Source organism: Papaver somniferum, chromosome 3 (assembly GCF_003573695.1).
Source record: "Papaver somniferum cultivar HN1 chromosome 3, ASM357369v1, whole genome shotgun sequence".
Classification (NCBI taxonomy): domain Eukaryota; kingdom Viridiplantae; phylum Streptophyta; class Magnoliopsida; order Ranunculales; family Papaveraceae; genus Papaver; species Papaver somniferum.
In genome coordinates this window covers 16,637,748-16,661,179 of record NC_039360.1, presented here as the reverse complement: position 1 = coordinate 16,661,179, position 23,432 = coordinate 16,637,748, and the positions used below count along the sequence as shown (strand labels likewise).

At 36.2% G+C, this 23,432-nt stretch overlaps 2 protein-coding genes across 2 annotated transcripts; both read left to right on the top strand.

Annotated features, from left to right (window-relative positions):
• Nucleotides 1–1,627: 1,627 nt before the first annotated feature.
• Nucleotides 1,628–3,633, top strand: LOC113355405 (cytochrome P450 82C4-like). Its single transcript, XM_026598259.1, has 2 exons — nt 1,628–2,648; nt 2,744–3,633. Exons 1-2 carry the CDS (start codon nt 1,683–1,685, stop codon nt 3,365–3,367), a joined length of 1,590 nt encoding a protein of 529 aa, XP_026454044.1. The 5' UTR covers nt 1,628–1,682; the 3' UTR covers nt 3,368–3,633.
• Nucleotides 3,634–17,713: 14,080 nt separating this feature from the next.
• On the top strand, nt 17,714–19,904 carry LOC113355404 (cytochrome P450 CYP82D47-like). The gene is made up of 2 exons (XM_026598258.1): nt 17,714–18,814; nt 19,121–19,904. Exons 1-2 carry the CDS (start codon nt 17,825–17,827, stop codon nt 19,739–19,741), a joined length of 1,611 nt encoding a protein of 536 aa, XP_026454043.1. The 5' UTR covers nt 17,714–17,824; the 3' UTR covers nt 19,742–19,904.
• The last annotated feature ends 3,528 nt before the right edge of the window (nt 19,905–23,432 follow it).

Here is a 23,432-nt window from a genome sequence, read left to right as displayed (position 1 = left end):
AACCTTGAGATAGTTCGGATAACTTCTCATACCTAGACCAATCGATATGCTCCATTATCTAAAAAATCAAAGAGTAAGGGAAGCACAATCAACATGTGAATAACAAACAATCATCCACATATATTAATCTATGCACAATCAACATATGAATTCCCACAATCAAATTCACATCACATTGAGGTATGCACAATGCTCATATGAAAACCTCCAACAAAAGCATATTAACAACATCAATTTCACCCATATAATCATCTCTACATCAACTCAAAACAATACATGAGTTAATCCTCAAACTCATTGCAAAATGCTCAAAACAAATTTGTTGACATGCTTATCAAATTACAAATTACAAATACATCAAACCATGCATAAAGACAATTAAATCATCCAACTACAATCATGAATTAATGAATCAATCAATCAATTTGTGTTTCACCTAAAAGAACCCTAATATCCAAAACCCTAAATTCACATACCAATTTTTTCAAATCAATTCAAACATTATCCTACTGCTCCATAACAACATAATCAAGTTTATACATTCAATATGATCGAAATCAATCCTTTATAACTATAATCAAAAACCCAAAATCAATATAATCAATCAAACTAAAATTTCATACCTAATGTTGATTTGTTGATGAAATCTCCCCAAAAACCAAGAATAGATTCCCCACGGCTTCTAGAACGAACCCTTGAAAGATTTTCTCTCATTAAACACTAAATCATCTTAAATCAATCTATGCAAGGTGAGGTTCTTTTGGTTTAAGTCGAGGAAGATGCATATGAGAGAAAAAAAGAAAAGAGAAGAAAGAGTTCTGCTTCTGCGAGTTTTAGGGTTACTCTACGGCACGCCATTAGGACGGCGTGTTGACCGGTCAAGACGCCGTTAGGAAAGGCGCTTTTGAATTTTCCAACGACACGCCGTTTCTAATTGCGTGTCGTGCCCTTTCAAACTGCATATCGGCTAAGAATCTTGGATAACCACTGCGACTGGACGATGAGTTTTGATGACGTGGATCCAGTGTGAAACTTGAATCTTGACGTACCATTAGACCCAGCCTAGGAACTTGCCATAGAGTTAGCTCTTATAAACCAAAAGAATTATCATATCAATTTAGTTGATATATTTTATTGGCAAAACATTTTTTTTAATATCATATCAAACAATAAATATACTGTCTATCGTATAGTAAACACTCTCATCCCTTTCCCAACGAAATATCGAAGTGACTACTGTATATGTAAGACATCACCATCCCATTCCTACGCTAGGATCGCTACGAGAACAAAAATGCAGTCAAAACAATTGATTTTTAGAAGGTGGCATACATCATTTCGGCTCCCAACAATTCATTTTGATGCATAAGAACAAAACGTTCAACATACTTTTTGATAACAAAAAGTTCACCATCTATCTATTTTAGTATTTTATTAGGCAGAGCCAGTCAAAAGTCAATTTCGTTTGTTTGACTTGACTAAAAGTTTCAACATCCAAAACTTGGAACTTTTTATCCAATTCCCCTTGATTCTTAAATCTTGATGCCAAAAATGTAATGTATATTATAATATTCCCACCATACATGAATCCATCACACTTGTGAACTTGAAAGGGACTATAAATAAAGCTCATCATGTAAGGCCATAACCACCTTCTTCTCCAACTTCCCCAAACAAACATCATGGCAAATCTTGACTTACTGAATCAAGTTTCAAAACCCACTTTATTTTACGGCACTGCTTCAATTGCTCTACTTGTCTACCTCATCATCAAAAGATTCTCTTCCAACAAAAAATCATCATCAAAGTTACAACAGGCACCTGAACCAGCCGGTGCATGGCCAATCATCGGTCATCTCCCGCTCTTAGCCGGACCAGACCTTCCTCATATAACACTGGGAAAATTAGCAGACAAATACGGACCCGCGTTTGTTATTCGAATAGGTGTTCACAAAGCACTTGTTATCAACAGTTGGGAGGTAGCAAAAGAATGTTTCACCACCAACGACAAGGTTTTCTCTTCTCGTCCACGTCAAGTAGCCATGAAACATATGGGTTACGATTATGCCATGTTCGGGTTCGCTCCTTACGGAGATTACTGGCGTGAGCTTCGTAAGATCATCAACCGAGAAGTTCTTTCTCACAGTCGTATCGAGTCTTTATATCACATATGGGGTAAAGAGATTAACACATCCATTAAAGAACTGTACGGTCTGTGCGGGAAGAAACCAGCGTTGGTTGAAATGAAACAATGGTTTAGCGACATGACGCTGAACATGTCGGTGATGATGGTTGCCGGGAAAAGGTATAACTTCGGCGCTGACAAAGCAGACGACGAAGCTAAGAGATGCCAAGATGGCCTGAGAAATTTCTTTCGGTTGGTGGGTTTGTTTGTGCCATCTGATGCCGTGCCGTCCTTGGCATGGCTGGATATCGGTGGTTACGAAAAAGAGATGAAGAAAGTAGCGAAAGAACTCGATGAGTTGATGCAAGAATGGCTAGATGAACATAAGAAGAAGAGAGCTTTGTTAAAAGCGCAAGGAAAGCCACGAGGTGATCAAGATTTCATGGATGTTATGATGACTATACTTGAAAATGAAAAACTATCGGAATTCGATTCCGATACCGTCAACAAAGCCACCGGATTGGTAAATAATTCAACAAACACCTTTTTTTGACTAATTTAATTATAATTAATTGCATAATGGATACTGATTTGTTTTTCTACTGTGTGGCATTGCAGACTCTAATCCTGGGCGGGACTGATACAAATATGGTAAATTCAGTCTGGGCGTTAGCTTTACTGGTTAACCATCAAGATGCATTGAAGAAAGCCCATGATGAGTTAGATCTCCACGTAGGCAGAGACAGACAAGTAAGCGAGTCAGACGTCAAAAACCTCGTGTACATCCAAGCTGTACTGAAAGAAACCCTGCGTTTATACTCAGGTCCATTATCCGGTCTCCGCGAATCAACTGAGGACTGCACCGTAGCCGGTTACCACGTCCCTGCGGGAACTCGTTTGATTATAAACGCTTCAAAGATCCATCGTGATCCACGAGTATGGTCCGATCCAACATCATTCAATCCAGAGAGATTTTTGGAAGAGCACAAAGGCATGGACGTTAGAGGCCAAGATTTTGAACTGCTACCGTTTGGGGCGGGCAGAAGAATTTGCCCTGGTACTGCTTTCGCGCTGCAAGTTTTACCGCTGGCTTTGGCTCGTTTGCTGCATGGTTTCGACTTTAAGAGGCCTACTGTTGCACCTATTGATATGACAGAGAGCCCTGGATTGACTAACGCCAAGTCCACCCCACTTGAAGTTCTTGTCTCTCCACGGCTTTCTCCCGAACTTTATGAATGTTGAGTAGTTAAAGTGGTAAGTTGGTTTGTATTGTGTTGAAAACTTGAAATGCATCAATAAAATTAGTTGGTCTATTTAGTCTTTGAGCTCTGACCAGCTAGCTGTAATTTTGTAAGAAATTACTTTTCCTATTTACCGCTGATTTCTCAAAAAAAGAAAAATGAAAAGACCTCGTTATAAGGCTCATTTTGTTCTAGCCTTGATCAGGCTTATACAAGTATGTAATAACATGGATAATATATGTAATGAGATATTAATTATTCTGTTAATGAGTATTGGCTTAAGTGTATTAGTGATGTTAGATACCATTTTAAACTTTAATTTCTTTATTGCTACGGTAAAAACTCTATATATTGATACTCCATATATTAATAAACTTTATATATTAATAAAAAATCAGAGTCCCAATTTGGGCCAGTCATAAATAGTAATAACCTCCACATTTTAATATTAATTATTTTTTCTGCTCGCGTCATAAGGAATTTACATCCATATATTAATATTATCGTCATTATTGGAAACTTATAGATCTTGTTACATCAAATTTTAAGATGAAACAAAGTACTTATCTATAGTTATTTGAGAAATGATGTAAATTTTTGGATTCTTATCGCATCTTTTGATTTACTAATGCGTAAGACCTCATTACAGTGAACACCTTTTTGTTGAAAGCAAAATATTTATAACTTATCGAGCATGTTTAAAGCTTCTTGGCATAGAACATTTGGTATCTTTTTATTATCACCATCAAGATTATCTCCTTTATTTTCTTGTCTAATTCCATCGTTCTTCGATTAAAGCATATACAACTTGTTGCTCATTTGGATGATTAAGGAACGCATCCATATACATTATCATTTACATACTTTGAATCAGCAAAAGTAAAATAAAATTGGTGTACCTCTCTATATTAAGAAACTCCATATATTAATAGTTTTGTGAAGTCCCAAGAATATTAATAATGGAGTTTTTACTGTATTTGCAAACACAATCTTGAGTAATTTTTTCAATGGACCTGGATTTGGAATCTAGTAAGTGTGATTAAAATTCTGTTAAAACAGAGAAACTTACATGAAATTATTGGTCGTAGAAATCGTCCGAAAACACAGACTAATATTAGAAATACTCAGCTAAGCATTCATGTGGATGTTTTTTTTGATGAAGTCACAGGAGAACATGGAATTGGTATGGTTTTATGGTTAAATGATTATATTTTTGTCATCAATCTTTTTACAGGGCACAACATAGCCTAAAATGCGGAGAAGTCTTTTTAGTAAAAAGGGCGTTGGAATGGGCACCCGAGCTACAACTTCAAGATATATAGGCGGAAAGTGACTGTAAAAAATGTTACTAATTTGTTGAACAACAAACCTTCATCATGTGAATGGAGAGAAAAGGTTACATTGGTTGATGTAAAGGTTTTTTTTAGCGATGATGTTAAATAGTAAGGTGATTTATGTAAATAGTTGTTTGAATAAAGTAACTAATGATGTAGGAAAATGAAAAAGAACACAAAAGGTTTTTTTTTTTGTTGTTGTAGTAGTAATACATTTCTTAACCGCCTCAATTCTGATGTCATTAAAGCTATAAAAGAAGACTGTGACATTTTTTCTGAAGCATGAAAATATTGAGATTAGGATGAGATTACACGGGGGGTACTTAGTACCCATAAAGTCTGCCATTACAATGGAGCTAATACATGTTGGTGTTTTATGATCCCAGATTGTTGTCGATAGATTTCCTATTGTGCTGTCATCCGCTGCTTTGTTTGCCAGTCTGTCTGCCACTTGATTTCCTTCCCTGTGGTTGTGTTTTATGGTGCAGTGAGGGATTTGGGAAAGTCTAAGTTTGATTTATGCTATCATATTAATTAAGTACCAAGGTGGCTCGGTTGTCGATGTTAGAAATCTCAGCAGATTTTCCGAATCCGTTTCTAGTTGCACCTTTGGCCATTCTCGGACTGCAGTCGTTCTTGAAGCGATAAGTATGGCCCAAGTTTCATCAACGAGGGTGGTGGTTATTCCCAGGGAATTCAGGGTTCAATTGCTAAGAGTGTGATAACTCCGACATTCCTGCATATAATACCTGCTCCTGCAAGTCCTGAGTGGCCTATGGCATCTCTATCCGTGTTGATTTTGATCCAGTCTTCGTCAGGTTTGCTCCATCCCACTAAGATTTTGGTTGAGTTGGGAATCATGTGCACAGGGTTTGTGAAAGTCAGGTAGCACCAGTGGGAGGTTGTGTTGAGACCATGTGTATTCCTGCTGAATTTTGGTAGCCATTTGTATTATGCTTGTTGGGTTAGTTTGCTTTTAATTGTATATTGCATCATTTCTAGCTAACCAAAGGGACCAAAAAAGAAAGTAAAATGCTGTCGTGACTTCAACTTGGGTTTTTGTTTGCAGGAGTTTGGATATAGTTGTCTGAGGGTTTACAGAGGTAGGTGCCCCTTGATGGGTGTTTTGTGGAGTGGACATCAGGGGAAGCAGGAGGTTCCAAGAATTTGTAGCGATCAGACAATGTAGCAGGATATACGTTGCAGTTTCAGGATCAGAATTGCATTGCATTGGGTGAAGATGTTGGAGTTGATAAGGTGGATGCAATTGAGGATTTAAAGGGTTGGTAGCCATTCGTTAAGTGCTTTCCACAAGAAAAGTTGTATTTTTGTTGACATGGTAATGTCCAAAGGAAGTTGGTGAGGATAAGTGGTTGTTGTTGAAATTGATCTGAGGTGTGTGTTAGGCATTTATATCCTAAAGTCGTTGTGTATTTTCCTGATTTTGTGAAAGGCCGTATTATTTTGTCTGGCTGGTCCTCTCGTGGAAGGTGAAGGTTGACGATTCTTTGCATTGTGGATTGGAGAAAGATATTTAGTTTTTCATGGTGCCAAGATCGGGTTGAAGGGTCGATGATATCAGCAACTGACTGTATGGGGTGGAAAAGTGTTGGGTCGATGTTATTGTTGAATTAAGGGATCAAGTTTTCTTGGATTGGGGTATTGGAGCCATTTCTTATCTGGTGGAATAGATGATTTTTCAAGGTGAGTGTGAGTGAAGCTAGTTGTCTCCATTGGGGGCTTATGGAAGGTTGGGGAGGGGGGACTTTGTTACATGGATGTTCCAGATTCTCTTCATTAGGAGGACTTTGTTATGCTCTTTACTGCTGAGAATTCCCAATCCTCCTTTAGATCTAGGACTTATAAATTTGTTAAATCCAATTGAATGAAGCTTCCCAACGGTTGAGTCGTGTCCCCAGAAGAAGTTTCTAGTAATACGATTTTTTTTTGGTGGATGTGCCGGTAATATTTGTGTTGCGTAAGAAGATTGGTTGTAGGTGTACGAGAAGTTTTTATAAGCACCAATCTTCATGTTTGGTTTAGTCATTTTGTGACGTATTTGTATATAACTTCTCTTAGTGTTTAATACAATATTGTTTAATTAAAAAAATGTAACTAAAACTCTCCAATATTTTCTTTTTGACATTGGGAACAAATTTAACCGTCTGACCCACACTTGACAAGACAATACCCAACATGGTTGATCTGGCCCACTGCGCTTTGAGGAGCTGCTCCCATGGAGGAATCATAAAAACCACTTTCTTCATTTCTTCTTATCCATGATTGAATGAACTTCATGCAATCTTCCCACTTAGATTAATTTTCTTGACTTGAAGACCTCCACCCAATCAGCTCGATTCCTTTTTGTTACGCAACTTTTTAGCGTTCCTCTTTTTCTCCCAAATTTCTTTGATATATATGTTGACTTGGCAAAAATCAAGTCATCTTGACTACATACCACTTGGAGATGATTCTACCATCTGACCGTAGCACATGATCATCCCATGCATTTAATAACTGATAGTTGATCAAAAATAGCGGTATCAAATTATTATGTCAGTAACACTCCAACTAGCAAGCTACATCTAACGTGCACTCCTCTCATTCTTAGTCTTTGGCAGTGTTTATAAGCTGATTCAATAACTTATAGCTAAATGATGTTTTAGTCGAAATAAGCAGCTACTACACAATATAAGAAATTCTAGCAAGCCATTCTCCAATCGAAGGCATGCAGAGAGGCATTTAAGAAAATAAATATGATCATAGATTCATAAATTCCAATTTGTCCAAATAATTCTTGTAAAACATGAACCTCCTGCATATTTGTGTCCCCTTGGTGACTTTCATAGGATTCTTCTTTTGGTCCATTGACTTGAAGCTCGATATTGGGGCAGTATCCTTGTTTTCCTGTAAAGCAAGCTAGCAGGAAAATTAACCACCCGTCACAACATTTAGTCTCGAAAGGTCTCAAAACTACATTTAGTCACAACCAACTTTAATTTATACTCCAAATCAATCAAATATCAATTAGTAATGGCAATACAAATCACTCTCTTGGCCACTGTTGTTCAAGATCTTCACAAATATAGGATCAAGAAGAAGATAATTTTTATTATGATAATCTTATCAATTCTGGTTACACAGTTCATGAATATATAGAGCCCAATATTATGATTAAGCAAAGATCATATATACTAGGAAACAATATATTATCCTTAAATAAGGATATATATTAACACTCTCCCTCAAGTTGGTGCATAGATATCACACATGCCCAACTTGTCCAGAAAACTCAAGTATTTTTTGCATGACACTCCATGTGTGAGAATATCTGCAAGTTGTTCTTCAGACCGAACAGGTGGCAGCTCAATAATGTTGTTGTCCAGCTTCTCTTTGATGAAGAACCTATCAACCTCCACATGTTTAGTACGATCATGCTGAACAGGATTATGAGCAATATCACACGCAGTTTTGTTATCAGAATACAGAGTAATAGGATCCTTGAGAGGAAACCCCAAATCCTTAAGGAGAAGCCTTAACCACAAAGTTTCACAAATTCCATCTGCCATACCTCTGAATTCAGCCTCTGCGCTTGATCGTGTAACAATATTTTGTTTCTTACTTCTCCAAGTAACTAAGTTACCTCCCACAAAGGTAAAGTAGCCTGTAGTAGAACGTCTGCCATCTATTTCTCCTGTATAGTCAGAATCTGTATATGCTACAACCTTTCTAGAATCTTCATTTTTAGAGAATAAAATTCCTTTTCCAGGAGCAGACTTCAAATACCTCAAAATACGTAATACTGCATCCATGTGTTGTTCACCTGGATTGTGCATGAATTGACTAACAACACTGAGTGCATAAGCAGGATCTGGCCTTGTGTGAGATAGATACATCAATCTCCCCACAAGTCTTTGATATCTCCTTTTATCAGCAGGAACTAGATCAGGTTCAATACACATATTTACCTTTTCTTCTAAAGGTGTGTGGATTGGCTGACATGCCCACTTCTTTTAGTAGATCAAGAACATATTTCCTTTGTGATAAGAAAATTCCTTCACTGGATCGAGAAACTTCAATCCCAAGGAAGTATTTTAATGAACCAAGATCTTTCATTTGAAATTCCTTTGATAAGTATCTTTGCAAAGATTTCCTCTCCTCTGGATCATTTCCTGTCACCACCATATCTTCTACATATATGATAAGAGCAATAATTATATCCTTCCTTTTCTTTATGAACAAAGTATGATCAGAATTACTCTGACGATATCCAAAGTTCCTCATAGATTTGGTGAATCTGCAAACCAGGCCCTTGGAGATTGTTTTAGTCCATACAATGACTTGTTTAGCTTACATACCTTCTTACCATGAGATCCTGGAACTGAAATATCAGGTGGGAGCTTCATGTAAACTTCTTCAATTAATTCACCATGCAAGAAAGCATTCTTTACATCAAACTGTTGCAAAGGCCAATCCAAGTTTGCAGCAAGCGATAACAATACTCGTACTGTGTTGATTTTCGCTACTGGAGCAAAAGTTTCTGTATAGTCGATACCATAAGTTTGGATGTACTCTTTAGCAACTAATCTTTCTTTATAACATTCAATCTCACCATTTGCCTTGTATTTAATGGTGAAAATCCAACGACACCCCCACAATCTTTCTTCCTTCTGGACAATCAACATAATCCCAAGTATCATTCTGAAAAAGGGACCTCATTTCTTCTTCTATAGCTGCTCTCCATTTTGGATCAGCTAATGCTTCCTGCACATTGTTAGGAATAAAAACAGTAGATAGTTGATTCACGAATGCCTTATTAGCTTTAGACAAACGATGGTGAGAGACATAATGACTCATAGGGTACTTAACCTTACTAGAGATTTCAGGTTCATATATGGGTTTAGGAATACCTCTGTTTACACGTTGTGGAAGTTGTCTCCTAGATTCTTCAAGAACATCCGTAGCAAACGATTGGTTTGGTGTTTCATCTTCTTGAGGTAACGTAGACTCTGGAATCTCTTATATCATAACCTCATCTTGAATCTCTATATCACTATCTAATACTATACTTTCTGTTTCTTCTAGTGAAGAACTTTCATCAACAGATTCTCTTACCATATCATCAGAGTTGACAATAACAGATACATCAATTTACGATATATTTTCATCATAGTTCAGAGTATGAATTTCCTTATGCTACTCCCCCTGAAGTTCAGACTCACATGAAAAATGCATAGTATCTTCATGAAATACAACATCCAAAGTAACAAACATTCTTTTGGTTGGAGGATGATAGAAACGGTATCCCTTTTTAGTTGTTGCATATCCCACAAATACACACTTCAGAGCTCTATGAGCCAACTTATCACGTTGGTTCTTGTGCATATGAACATAAGCTACACAACCAAACACATGAGGCGGCATATTAGGAACAGTTGGATCCACAACTGCTTCAGCAAGAGCTTGATGGGGTGTTTGAAACACAATGGTACTAGATGGCACTCGATTGATAAGATATGCTGCAGAAGTAAGTGCCTCTCCCCAATACATTAGTGGCATATGTGCTTCTATCAATGAAGCACGAACCACTTCCAGTAAGTGACGATTCTTTCTCTCTGCTACTCCATTCTGCTGAGGCGTATTAGAGCAAGTAGTTTGATGAATAATCATGTGTCCTTCAAAATAATGTTGAAGGTCAGAATCCATATATACCACCATTATCACTACGAAGTACTTGAATCTGTTTGTTGTACTGAGTGTTAATCATCTTATGGAACTTTTGAAACAAGGCGGTAACTTCACTTTTGTTTTTCATGAGACACACCCACGTCATTCTAGTGTAATCATCAATAAAGGTAACAAACCATCTTGAACCACCCAGGGTAGTAGTTTTAGATGGCCCCCAAACATCAGAGTGTATGATCATAAAAGGAATTGGACTCTTATTGAATGATAATGGAAAAGAAGCACGATGGCTTTTTCCAAGTTCACATACTTCACAATGAAAACTAGAAATATCAATTTTTCAAACAAATTAGGAAATAATTTTTTTAAATAACCAAACGACGCATGCCATAAAAAAATTTGAGATTTTTGTCTCTCCCCCTCAGAACCATCAGCAAGAAGAGTTTGACGTGGCTTATCCGAACTACTTAACAACAAATCCAGATAATACAACTTCCCACGCTTAACACCATAACCAATCGTTTGCTTCGTTGTGACGTCCTTAAAAACACAACAGTCAGGCCAAAATATCACTACACAATGTAAAGTATTAGTTATTTTGGAAACTGATAGGAGATTACATTCTAATGTAGGAACTACTAAAGAATCTAAGTTTAAAATTTCAGTGAGAGATATTGACCCTTCAACAGTAATCGGAGCTTGTGAGCCATTTGCAGTAGAGACTGTTTTTTGTAAGGATGGTTTAAGGGGATAGATTTGTTTAGAATCACATGTCATATGGTCTGTGGAACCGGAATCAACTATCCATGAATTATTCGAAACAAGTTAAGAAACATTTAAAAACTTACCATCGTTACCTGTCCTTGCTACTGATGCAGATATTACCATGGAATCCTTTCCTTTCTTTGTTGAAGCCATTGGAGCACCAGAATTTTTCTTTGTCTCCTTATTCCTCTCTAGATGTTGATCCCACCAATCTGGATATCTAACCAACTCGAAACACATGTCAATTGTATGTCCAGATTGATTACAGTGTGTACACTTAAGTGATGACTTGTCCACCTCAGTCTTTGAGTATCTCTGAAAAGACCCTTTTAGATTGTACCGGTTTCGAGTTTCCATAGCAGCAGGTTCAACTTCTTCCGATTCTTTTTCCATCGTTGTACGTCGAACAGATTCACGACGAACGAGTGCATAACATGATTCCAATTCAGGAATAGGATCCTTTCTCAAGATTTCACCACGGATCTGTTCAAAACTTTCATCTAATCCAGCAAGGAATATATGCACCCTTAGGCGCTGAATTGATTTTCGATAGGCTTCAATATCATTAGAATTCTCCATAACCACCTTGTCACGATGATCCAGCTCTCCAAATATTTCAGTTAGTTCTCCATAATAAATTGAGAGTGCTCTGCCATTTTGTTTTGCCGAAAACACTCATCGATTTAGAGTAAATACCTGCATATCATCATCTCCATCATAAAAGGCTTTAGATAATGCATCCCAAATCTCTCTAGCAGTAGGTAACCGAATATATCTCTTCATGATTTCAGATGATATAGACATCAACAACCATCTCTTGACTTTTTGATTATCTGTGTGCCACTTCTCATATCTTGGATATTCCTCGGTAGGTTTTTTTTGTCCTTCCCATAATAAATGAGGTTTTTTATTTTTCAGCAATATGCATCTCCATGATTTGTGACCACAAATCATAGTTTGTTTCATCAAGAACAATCCCAGGCTTGAATACTGCACCTTCAGATTGAACGATAATAGGAGCAAATTTGTTTTCCATCTTCCCTTTTTGATTTGATTTATTTTGGTATAATTCTGAATCACAACCCATGATTCAAGAATCCTAGCTCATAGATACCATCTTCACAAATATAAGATCAAGAAGAAGATAATTCTTATTATGATAATCTTATCAATTCTGGTTACACAACTCATGAATATATAGAGCCCAATATTATGATAAAGCAAAGATCCTATATACCAGGAAACAATATATTATCCTTTAATAAGGATATACTAGTATATTACCCGTGCGTTGCACGGGGATAGTCAATTCAAATAATATCCAAAAAAAATTATCAATTAGATTGCTTAGTTTTACTCAAGGTATATCGAATTCGAAATCTATTTTCAATCAAATTAATCTCAGAGTTGTAATCTAGAGAAACATATGTACTTGGTTACGTAAAAAAAGAAAAAAAAACAACTCAAGAAAGAAAACTGACCGAGCTAGTTATCGATTAAGCAATAAAAAAACATTAATTACATGATTAGGAAACTTGAATACGTAAAATATTAAAATTGTATTTTACAACTCACAACTCCGTCAAGTTTACATTTGATATACTTTGTCAAGAACTCTCATTTTTTGTCTCTACTTAGTTCTTCTAATATATTCAAGTTCCCCTCCCTTTGATGTTGAAGTTTCTCCATCTCCAGCGACACCTGCATCTGACACAATTTTATGTTATCTAGTACTTATAATCTACTATTAGTAATTGCTTGTTACCTTAATGTAAATTACTGAACGCTTCTTTATATGAAATTTATTTTTATCAGTAATTTTCGAACTTTGACGTGATGAGTGAAAACTACCACATAGCATTTCCAATGAGTGAAAACTGGTATTGGCAAGTGAACTCCAAGACTCTGCATGGTCTTCGTAACAGCATAACTGGATAAGTAAATTTGTATTGTCATGGAAAAAATTCAGCAAAGTACAGTAGTTCAGTTTGTCTGGCTGATACACACTTTAATTTATGAGAAATGCAAAAAAAAAAATCGAAAGTTTGATAATCACCAAGACTCTACCTCCGTCACTTAGAGGTAGGTATTTGAGAAACATGCAAGTTTATAATAAGGTTGGACATTTATATGTCGGTCTGTCTCCTATATAACTCAGGAGTCCTAACATAGCTAAGCTATGATTCCCTAACATAGATAAGCTATGATTTGTGTTTGGAATGATGTAATGCAAAGCTAAATCTCCAAAATCTAGCGAATCATAAAATTATAAGATTCGGAGTACAATATTTCATATGAATCATAACATAAGAATTGGTGTACGATAAACAAAAACATCTGAACTCATTCAATTAAAGTTATTTAAAGCATCAAGAACTTACCAACACATCCGTTAATCTGCATCCAGCTTTGCCTTGGGCATATCTACTTTAGTTCTTACCAACGGAGATGAGAGGGAAAAAAGCGTCATAGACTTGTACTTCACAGAAAGAAATGGATTCATCAGTTCACATTAACAAAGGGAGTACCATGAACCGTGGTATTCAACTTACAGGAGAAATTGAAGATAAGAGGCAATAGCAACTTATGTAATCCACCTATACATATGTGAAGACTGGGTGAAAATGAATCCATTTAGATTATTATTTTAAGGGCACATGACGTCCACTAATTTGATATATAAAAACATGTTAAAATGATGCAGTCCGTCATACTTATCAAAATGATGTCCCTAACAATCTCAATATCTTAAATCCCTTCTATTCTTAGCATCGATATGTTCAATAGCTTTACTAAACCACTAAAGTATGAATTTCCAGTAACTGCTTCCCGCACTAAAGCTCACTTGGTTCCTTATGAGCATACCAACATTCTCATATTCCAAGAAAATAATACCAACCTTACAACTATTTAATCTAGCAAGAAGAGCTTAATTATGTCATCCAGTGATCACACATATCTAGGAAGGATACCTAGGATTGAGAAACCATACCCTGAGAAAACTGCAGCTGACATGGAAATTTTCCGTCATAGAACTTGTAGATACCTAGAGTGACTCCCTTCACGATGACTCACGTCATAGAACTTGCAAATACCTAGAGTGACTCCCTTCACGATGACCTTCGCCCATTATATGTGATCCGGAACTGCTCAATGAGGCTCACCTAATTCCCTTTATTAAGGTGGCTCCATATCGTGATTCTATTTTGTAAGTTTCTGTCGTTGTGCAAGAAAACATTTTTTTTAAATAGTTAGAATAGTTTATAAATGAAGATATGAAAAGAACTCCCTAACAATCCGTTAATCAAATAATTTTTTCTAAATAATTCTTATCATATTACTCTATCAATCGTATTGTTTCAATGCAATATCATAACAATCATTATCCTAAAAGCTGTAAAATTTCACACCCTCCTTTCAAGACAGAAGAAAAACTAATTTTGACCTATTACTTTGATTGTATTTTCATACCCCTACAATGATCTTTCATAATGAGGAAAATGAAAAAGACCCACACTCTCTGTGGTGTACCTGCTGTATGATGCAAAATACTTTGCTATATGATGCAAAATAGTTCTAAAAATAAATAGTAGTGCTATGCTGCATATAATCATGAGAGATACGGAAAAACATCACTATTGTTGATGGACAATGGAATATAGATTTTTTGTGCCGTCACAACTCGATATTTAAAAACCCATACTTCGTATAATCATCATAGTACGTAGTTAGTGTAAACTTTGCCACCATTGTTGATAGATGTAGATATATATATATATATATATATATTTATTTATCTTATTCGAGTGATTGATTTTCTAAGGCCCGCGAAAACCCTAGATAGGAAGCCTTTGTCTAATTCGGTATACCAAAAATTGAATGAAAACTCAATTTTTGAAGGATAATCAAACTTGAACTTCCATTATAGAAACTGCAATCACTATGAAAACGTACCTTCAATAACCCCAAAGAGTTGAGTAGAATATAAGCCACTTGTAACCTTTACCTAACATATTTCTATTGGACTTAATGCTCTTAGTTCCCCGTCCACATCTTATTGAGAAGAGCCAATAAGATAAAACGAAAACAGGAACACATAAATTATCACGAGAAGATAAATTATGTAATCGAAAGCATTCTACAAAAAAAACATAAACGACAGTGAAAGCACATTATAGTGACCATGGTTGAGATTTGAGAAATCTTTTGTGAACATGACAAACATTATCAAACACCACTGACGAAAGAACATTTCAACTTAACCACATTAACAGATGGATTCTTGTGTGTACTGACCTGCTATGTATACGCAAGCAAACCTATTTTCTTTACATGGAAATAATTGATGTTTCAATCTCCTCCCTGAAATCACTTATCCCAATCAGAAATCACAAAACTTAGCATCAATCATCGAATTTATCGCATCTATACCGTCTAAGAGAAAGGAAGATCCGGATTACATCGATTAATTTTTCAGGGCCGATACATGGAATATACAACATTTCTTTGGCTGTCTAAGGCACAATTAGATGCCACTGCAAAATATGCAAATAAGGTGGAGAGAAAATAAGAACACGCGATAAGAAGACCGAATCTAACGGAAACAGTGAATAGAAAAAAGAGTAAAAGAAGAATATGAATTAGGGTTTACAAATAAAATTGCTTTATGTGTCTTCCAATCGGCCTGCTAAACCTCTAGGATATTAAAGCCTCAGATCAATTGGGTATACAAAGAAAAAGAACGAAAACCTACATCATAATCTCCCGTCAACTTCATGTCGTATGAGAACTGGAAAAAGAAGAGAGGATGTGGGAAGAAAGTTACGGAGAAGTAGAGGTTATGAATGCCGAATAAAATGTAAAACTCTTAATTCCCATTGATAGGAGGCAGGAATTCTAGAATTCAAACTTTTGGCCAAACTTTCGTTCTGGAGTCACTATTTCGGCCTCAAATTATATATACAATATTAACACAAGAACTCATCTAAGTTTTCTTCAACAATATGGGGTTGCTCTTAGAAAAGTGTCAATGCTTGTCACAATATCGTGCACAATAAAATGGAATTCACAAATGTAATCTTTTAGCACTACCATTGGAAACCAAACCTAAACTACGTTCATACATCAAATGGTGATTCTGGTTTGCATGAGTCAGATTATTACGTACGTGTAAATTGTTCTAGAACAGGCTGAGAAAATATCAAGAAGTCGTTCAAACTTTTGCTGCAAGAAGATAAGGTTTGACAACTTAAACAAGTTCGTCACTAGTGTACATTAATTAGTGCATATTGTTATTCTGGTTTGCATAAGTCAAGATTGTGGTCCTGAATTCCATAATGATACGCATGATACAGTCGTCAATGCAATTGTCCCCTTTCCTATATCGTACGTCTGTATATGTGGACTTTTAGAGAGGTGCGTACGCCTAGGGGTAAAAACTAAAATTGTTGTAGTCAAATCCTTCTCTTCAAGAAAATAAAATAAAATAAAAGTTGGAAATATTGTTCTAGCTCATGTGAAATCACCTTTGTGTTCCATCGTTGTAACCTGGACAGGTGAAAACTATATATATTTATTATTTTACAGAATCACGAATCGTAGAATTTGTTGAAATTCTTTAACAATTGATCTTTGATTCCAGAATTCCAAAAACGTACGAAGTTTGTTTCTATGCAATGTATGGATGTTAGTAGGCTCTATCTTTAGGAAGTTTAGTTGTTTGTTCTAGTTTTCTGCGTTCTGTTTGTTTTGTTTTAAGCTGTGTGTATATGGGTTGGCTGTTTAGGCAACACACTTAGGCGTTTCTACTCTTGTTCTCTCATTTTTCTTTTATCAATAATGACATTTTGTTTGACATTCTAAATCCAAAAGAAAGAAAGAATCCTGACCAAAACAAATAAGTTTGAACTTCAAGGTTACGATGCATTGCATGCTTGCAGCCAAGACATTGCTCATCAGGATAAAGAACGTCATGGCGAAGTGCATGGCTCGATATGTCCCGATTATTTTACAAAAATGACTTATGAGAGAATCTTTCCATGCAACAAACTCTAACTTAGAACAAATGTTAAACTTTTTTTCTTGAGTGTTGAGCTATGTTTTTGCTTGCGCTAGCAGCGATCACTCAAGCGTTTCAACCATTCAAATTTGAACAAATGTTAAACTTATGCGCACAAATTATACGAAAACTCTAGAGTTTGTGACTTTCTAAATTATGATAAGCCGTATATACCGTGATAATATGCATGCAGGATATATTGCATGTGCAATGCAAATTATTGTTCAGCTCTAACGTAACATTTTGACCCAGAATACACGTTGGTCAAAATTTGATCTGCAATTTTTTCTTATCACGACCATTTCAATTCAAACCATAATCCAGATAATATTAGGCCTCAAGGTTATGATTTGCCAAGTGATTAACCTAGCTAGGTCATCCTCATGGAAGCCATAACACATTGTGAACTTTTCAAAGTTTGACCTTAATAATTGAATATAACATGACAAAGTAGTACTATAAATAAACCTCTTAGAGATATAAATTTATCCATCTAATTCCATTTCCAATATTCAAACACTTCATCAAATACTCCCATCATCATCACCTTTATTCTCTCATTACTAGTTCAATCATTTTCATTTCCACCATCATAATTTTATCAAAAACCCTAATTATGGATGTGAATCATCTATACAATTACTTGATCTCAACACCATCTTCCACAGTGGTAACTGGTGGCATCGTTGCTTTAGTACTGTTTCTATATTTTTTACGTCTCACATGGAAGACATCAACCAGATCCTCAAAACTCAAAGAACCACCAGTACCAGCCGGCGGTTGGCCGATTATCGGTCATCTCCTTGTATTAGGAGGACCAGACCTTCCTCACATAGCACTAGGAAAATTAGCTGAAAAATATGGACCCGTCTTCACCATTAACATCGGGGTACATAAATCACTTATTGTTAGTGACTGGGAGGTGGTGAAAGAATGTTTTACGATAAATGATAAGATATGGTCTTCACGTCCTTTGCAGGTAGCCATGAAGATCATGGGTACGGCAATGTTTGGGTTCTCTCCATATGGGCATTATTGGCGTGAACTTCGCAAGATTATGAACAGAGAAGTTCTTTCTCACAGTCGCATTGAATCTTTACACCATGTATGGGCTTCCGAGATCAATACATCCGTCAAAGAACTCTACCAGACATGGGGAGAGAAAACCAACGGCGGTGGTCCTGTATTGCATGATATGACACGATGGGTTTGTGATTTAACCTTGAATATGTCGGTGAAGATGGCCGTTGGTAAGAGATACAACTTTAGGGATGCTTCCGAAGATGATGAAGCTGCGAGATGCCAGTACGCTTTGAGAGAGTTCTTTAGGTTGGTGGGACTTTTCATTCCCTCGGACGCCTTGCCGTTTTTAGGATGGTTGGATATTGGTGGTTACCAGAAGGTAATGAAGAAAGTGGCGAGAGATTTAGATGCCTTGATGCAAGGATGGCTGGATGAACACAAAAAAGAGAGGTTATTATCAGGTCCAAATAAGAAGGCAGCTGAAAAAGATTTTATGGATGTGATGATTAACATACTCGAGGATCAAAATACAAAACTGTCTGACATTTATGATGCGGATACTATCAATAAGGCTACCTGTTTGGTAAGTCCCAGAATTCGCTTTATTCTTAATTATATACTACCTCTGAACTGAAAAAGAGATACTGCCACTTTTTCATTTTAGTTTAAAAATAGGCCAAACGAAAAACTGATAATAACTCTTTTCAAGAAACGAAAAGAGTATTGTATATGTAGCTACTACGTGATATAGACGCCAGTATAGGCCAACAATTTCCATAATATAGACTTTACTAGGAAAGACTCTGCAAGAATATAGTGTACCAAGTCTAAGACTTTACTTAATTTATGTATGCATACTAAGTCTGTGTTCGTTTTGGCATTGTTTTAGACTCTAATCCTGGGAGGAGCTGACACAAATATGGTTAGTATAGTATGGGTACTATCTCTACTAGTGAACCACCCACATGAATTGAAGAAAGTCCATGACGAGTTGGACATTCACGTTGGCAGAGACAGACAAGTAGACGAATCAGATATCAAGAACCTCGTATACCTCCAAGCTGTAATCAAAGAAGAGTTCCGTTTATACTCCGGTCCGCTATCCGGAATGCGCAAAGCGACCGAAGATTGCGTTGTAGCTGGCTACCACGTCCCAAAGGGCACTCAACTAATAATAAACGCATCCAAGATTCACCGTGATCCCCGAGTGTGGTCCGACCCTTTACAGTTCAAACCCGAAAGGTTCTTAACAGAAAATGTGGGTATTGATGTTAGAGGTCAAGATTATGAACTCCTTCCATTTGGAGCTGGTAGAAGAATATGTCCCGGTACTTCATTTGCACTTCAAGTTTTGCCTTTGGCCCTGGCACGTTTGATTCATGGATTTGAGTTTAGTACGCCCAATAACGTACCGGTTGATATGACTGAATGTCCTGGCTTGCAGAATGCTAAGGCCATTCCTCTTGAAGTACTCATTACACCTCGACTTCCTTCTAAACTTTATGTGTAATCTCTACGAGAAGTTTACCTTTCAGCTTGACTCTTTATCACGTTTTTTTACGTTCCTGTTGTAACATTGTTTGTAATCTGTAATGCTAATGGGTTTTTTTTCTTTTGGAATAATTTATACCGTTAATAAATAAAAATCGTCCTTACTTGGAACTTTGAACTAAGGATTTTTTAAAAAAGCAAATCTAAAGATCTCTGTGGAATTTCGTGTTTCCAACTTGATTCAAGAATCCAGCTTACACCTAATTTTACACATTAAGTCAATAAAACATTTTGGATTGGGAAAGTCATGAATATATACAAGTTGTAAATAACTGTTACGATATGTTGGATATTTGCCCTACGAAATTTATGTGTCCCTCGACGATTACAAGGCCTTTTACAGTTCAATGATGCTTTTGGCCAAACAAGATGAAAGCCTCGCCATTCATCTCAATCTTGTTAGTTAATTGAAGACTAATTATTTCCTAAGTTAGCCGTGATTGTTTTGGGAAAGGGGTTTCCTAAAACGGCTGGAATTCTTGGTGGGCAAGTTTGTAACCTATATAAATAGGTAATTAGGCCTTGTAGAATTGTACATTGTGTAGAAAACGGTTAAGAGATCGGTGAGAGATTTCTTGTATCGCTTTTAGGGCTAAAACTAGAGTTTCGTTGTGAGAGCATATTGGTGAGGAACAAGAGACAAGGTTATCGTATCGCGTAATTGTTGCAGTGTAACCAAGGATTTGCTGGGATTCACACGACGTTGTAATCGTTTTTTCTTCATAGTGGATTTAAGTTGGTGTGGCTCAAAGTGGACGTAGACAATATATACATGTTGTTAATGCTAGTGAAAAAGCATGGGGTACCAAAATACACCACCAACTTTTTCTTAGGCAACCTGTATGGACTAAACTCGAATACATTTCCGATAGTTCAACTTAATGAATCTCAATCAAGGAATTTTATGAAGATCTTATATCTATATTTCTCATAATTAGAATGTTTACATAACCAAGTCATGTGAACCTAATTACGTGAGTACTTGGACGATTCCAAAGATCAATATCCAAGAATCAATCATGCCGTATCCGACATACAAGGATGGATGTATCTACTTTGTTTGACTAACGTACAACCTGTGATATTTGAATTATAAAGATAAACAATACAATGCGGAGAAATAAATAACACAGACACCTAAAAATTTTGTTAACGAGGCAACCGCAATTGCAAAAAACCCCGGGACCTAGTCCAGATTGAACACCAAACTGTATTAAGACGCTACATATTCTAGCATGCTATCAGAAATTCGAACTGGAATGTAATTGAGACCGAATTAAACCGTCACAGTAATTCAGTTACAGACGCGCTCCTTATGCCTCTTGAATCCAAGCAGGATTCCGCGCAATTGATTCCCTTAGCTGAGGTCCTTTACATACTAAGAGTTGCTTCAACTCAATTGAAGACTTTAAGCCAATCATCATCCCACATATAATCTTATATGTAATTTCCGTTCTGATCAGAGATCAAGGTGAGGTAGGAAACCGATAGCAATAGACAAAAGTCTAGCTAACCTCAAAATCCGGTCTTATGACTCTCGAAGAGTAGCCTAGATTATTTTTCACCTCACACGTCGAAACTTGTGGAATCACAAAGTCTGAGACCAAGATACTTCGTGATTTGTATCTATCCTGTTTGAGTGAGTAGCTCAACAATCAAAACAAGATCGGGATACTCGAACTATCAAGATAAAGATAGTTGGACCTGGCTTCACAAATCTCTATGAGGACTTTTTAGTCGCTAAACCCTAGAAGGGTTTTAAGGAGAGGGAGACTCTAGTTTACAACTAGGGCACACAAGAGTAATGTCGAGATTCAAATATCCCAATTGTTTGAGGTTTTCCTTATATAGACTTTGAAGACCAAGGTTGCTTTAGGTTTAAGTTAAGACAATTTTGGAACCAGGCAATCAATAATCACCATTAGATGAAAAACTTGAATTGAAATTGACATAACAGAATATAGACTCTGGATAGGATGAACCGTAACCCAACCGTGTATAATGACCTGTTCATGTAGGTTAGCCGAAACTAGCCAATTGAACAATAAGCTTAACTACTTTCATGTAACACCCTAAGACTAATATTGAATCACACATATGATTAAAAATATCTATATTGTGTTTTCAAAGAGTTATTCAAATGTCGATTATCTCATAAAAATAATTCTGATTCATCTAAAAATATTCGACAGGGTAAGTACATGTACTTTACCTTGTTCATGACTGTTTTTTTCATGGTACATGTACCGGGTATGTGTACCCTTAAGACAAAAACGAGTTCAGGAACTCATAGAACTTTTCCGGTTTGCGTTCCAAGTAATGGACACCACTCCGGTTTCAAAACCAACAGTTCTTATACGGTATGCATACTGGGTATGCATACTATTCCTTGTTCACGAGCATCAGACTTTTTATGGTATGAATACCGGGTATGCGTACCACAAAACCGCTGACGAACTATAGCTACGCTGGAACGTGTACATGGTACATATACCGCGGCTCCGGACTTATAAATTTCTTCCAGTATGTGAACTGGTTTGCATACTGTCCTGTATCCAGATAACAGTAGTTCTATATTTATGATAATCAATATGAAACATTTCCGAATAACATCAATGTCACTTATCACTGTTCTAGGCTATTTTCAAATGATTAAATCTTGAATCATGAATAGATCATACGCAATGAATTGATTTTCACCAAATTCATCAAGTATGAACATATGTTCTTAAGCTTATATAGTCATATTTCGAGAAGATATTCAATATAAACTTAACTCGAAATTTCTATTATGCAGTATGTCTAATTTAGTCATGTGACAATGTGTCCAAGATAGAAATGGTAAAAACTTAAGATATAGGTGGTTCAGTCTTCACTTACCTTTTGATGTTGAAGTTCTCCAAAGCTCCTGTTGATCTTCGCCTTCAAACGATAGAACGCAGTGATATCCGAATCTCAACTACACACTTCTATCCTAATCCGAGATTGACTAAATGTAAACTATAAATCAAGATATAGTTTTGAAAACTAAATTTGACAACAAACTTGAGATAGAAACACTTTTTAATTCGACCGAGAAATGATCTAACTACTAGGATATTTAAAATATGAGCATTGATATAGCAAACAAGTTCAAGCAATTCAGCCGTGGAAGTTCCGCTACTTGAAGCAAGTTCGATATTGTTGAGTTTAAATATATGAAACGAGTCTAAGAAATTCTACTGTGGAATTATTGCATCTTAGAACAGGTTTAACGTTGTTCTATACTGATTGACATCCATCCAGGATTTATGGATTGATTCGTGAACAAGGTAGAGGATGGTAATAGCACCGTACTGGTTCAAAAAAATTATTAATTTATTTTCCATAGTCAGGAAATATTTTGAAAGGAATTGCACCAAGCACCAATGTCATTCTGAGTATACTAGAGGTTAATCCATCTAAATTTGTGCAATCATTATAAAGTCAATGCAGAAGCGGCCGACATGAATTTATTTTAATTCTTTTACGGAATGTGAAATATGAATGTATTTATTTTAATTGTTTTACAAAATGTAAAATATGAATGCCTAATAAATATCAAAAATTTGGTTCAAGGATAGTTAGTTAGCTCTATCTCCTCTAGGAATGTCATTCGCACATAATTGGCC

Excerpts from the sequence above, each read along its gene's own strand:
- LOC113355405 (XM_026598259.1), top strand. The coding sequence starts at position 1,683 with ATGGCAAATCTTGACTTACTGAATCAAGTTTCAAAACCCACTTTATTT. Across the intron at positions 2,649-2,743 it reads TCAACAAAGCCACCGGATTG|ACTCTAATCCTGGGCGGGAC; the intron begins GTAAATAATTCA and ends GTGGCATTGCAG.
- LOC113355404 (XM_026598258.1), top strand. The coding sequence starts at position 17,825 with ATGGATGTGAATCATCTATACAATTACTTGATCTCAACACCATCTTCC. Across the intron at positions 18,815-19,120 it reads TCAATAAGGCTACCTGTTTG|ACTCTAATCCTGGGAGGAGC; the intron begins GTAAGTCCCAGA and ends GCATTGTTTTAG.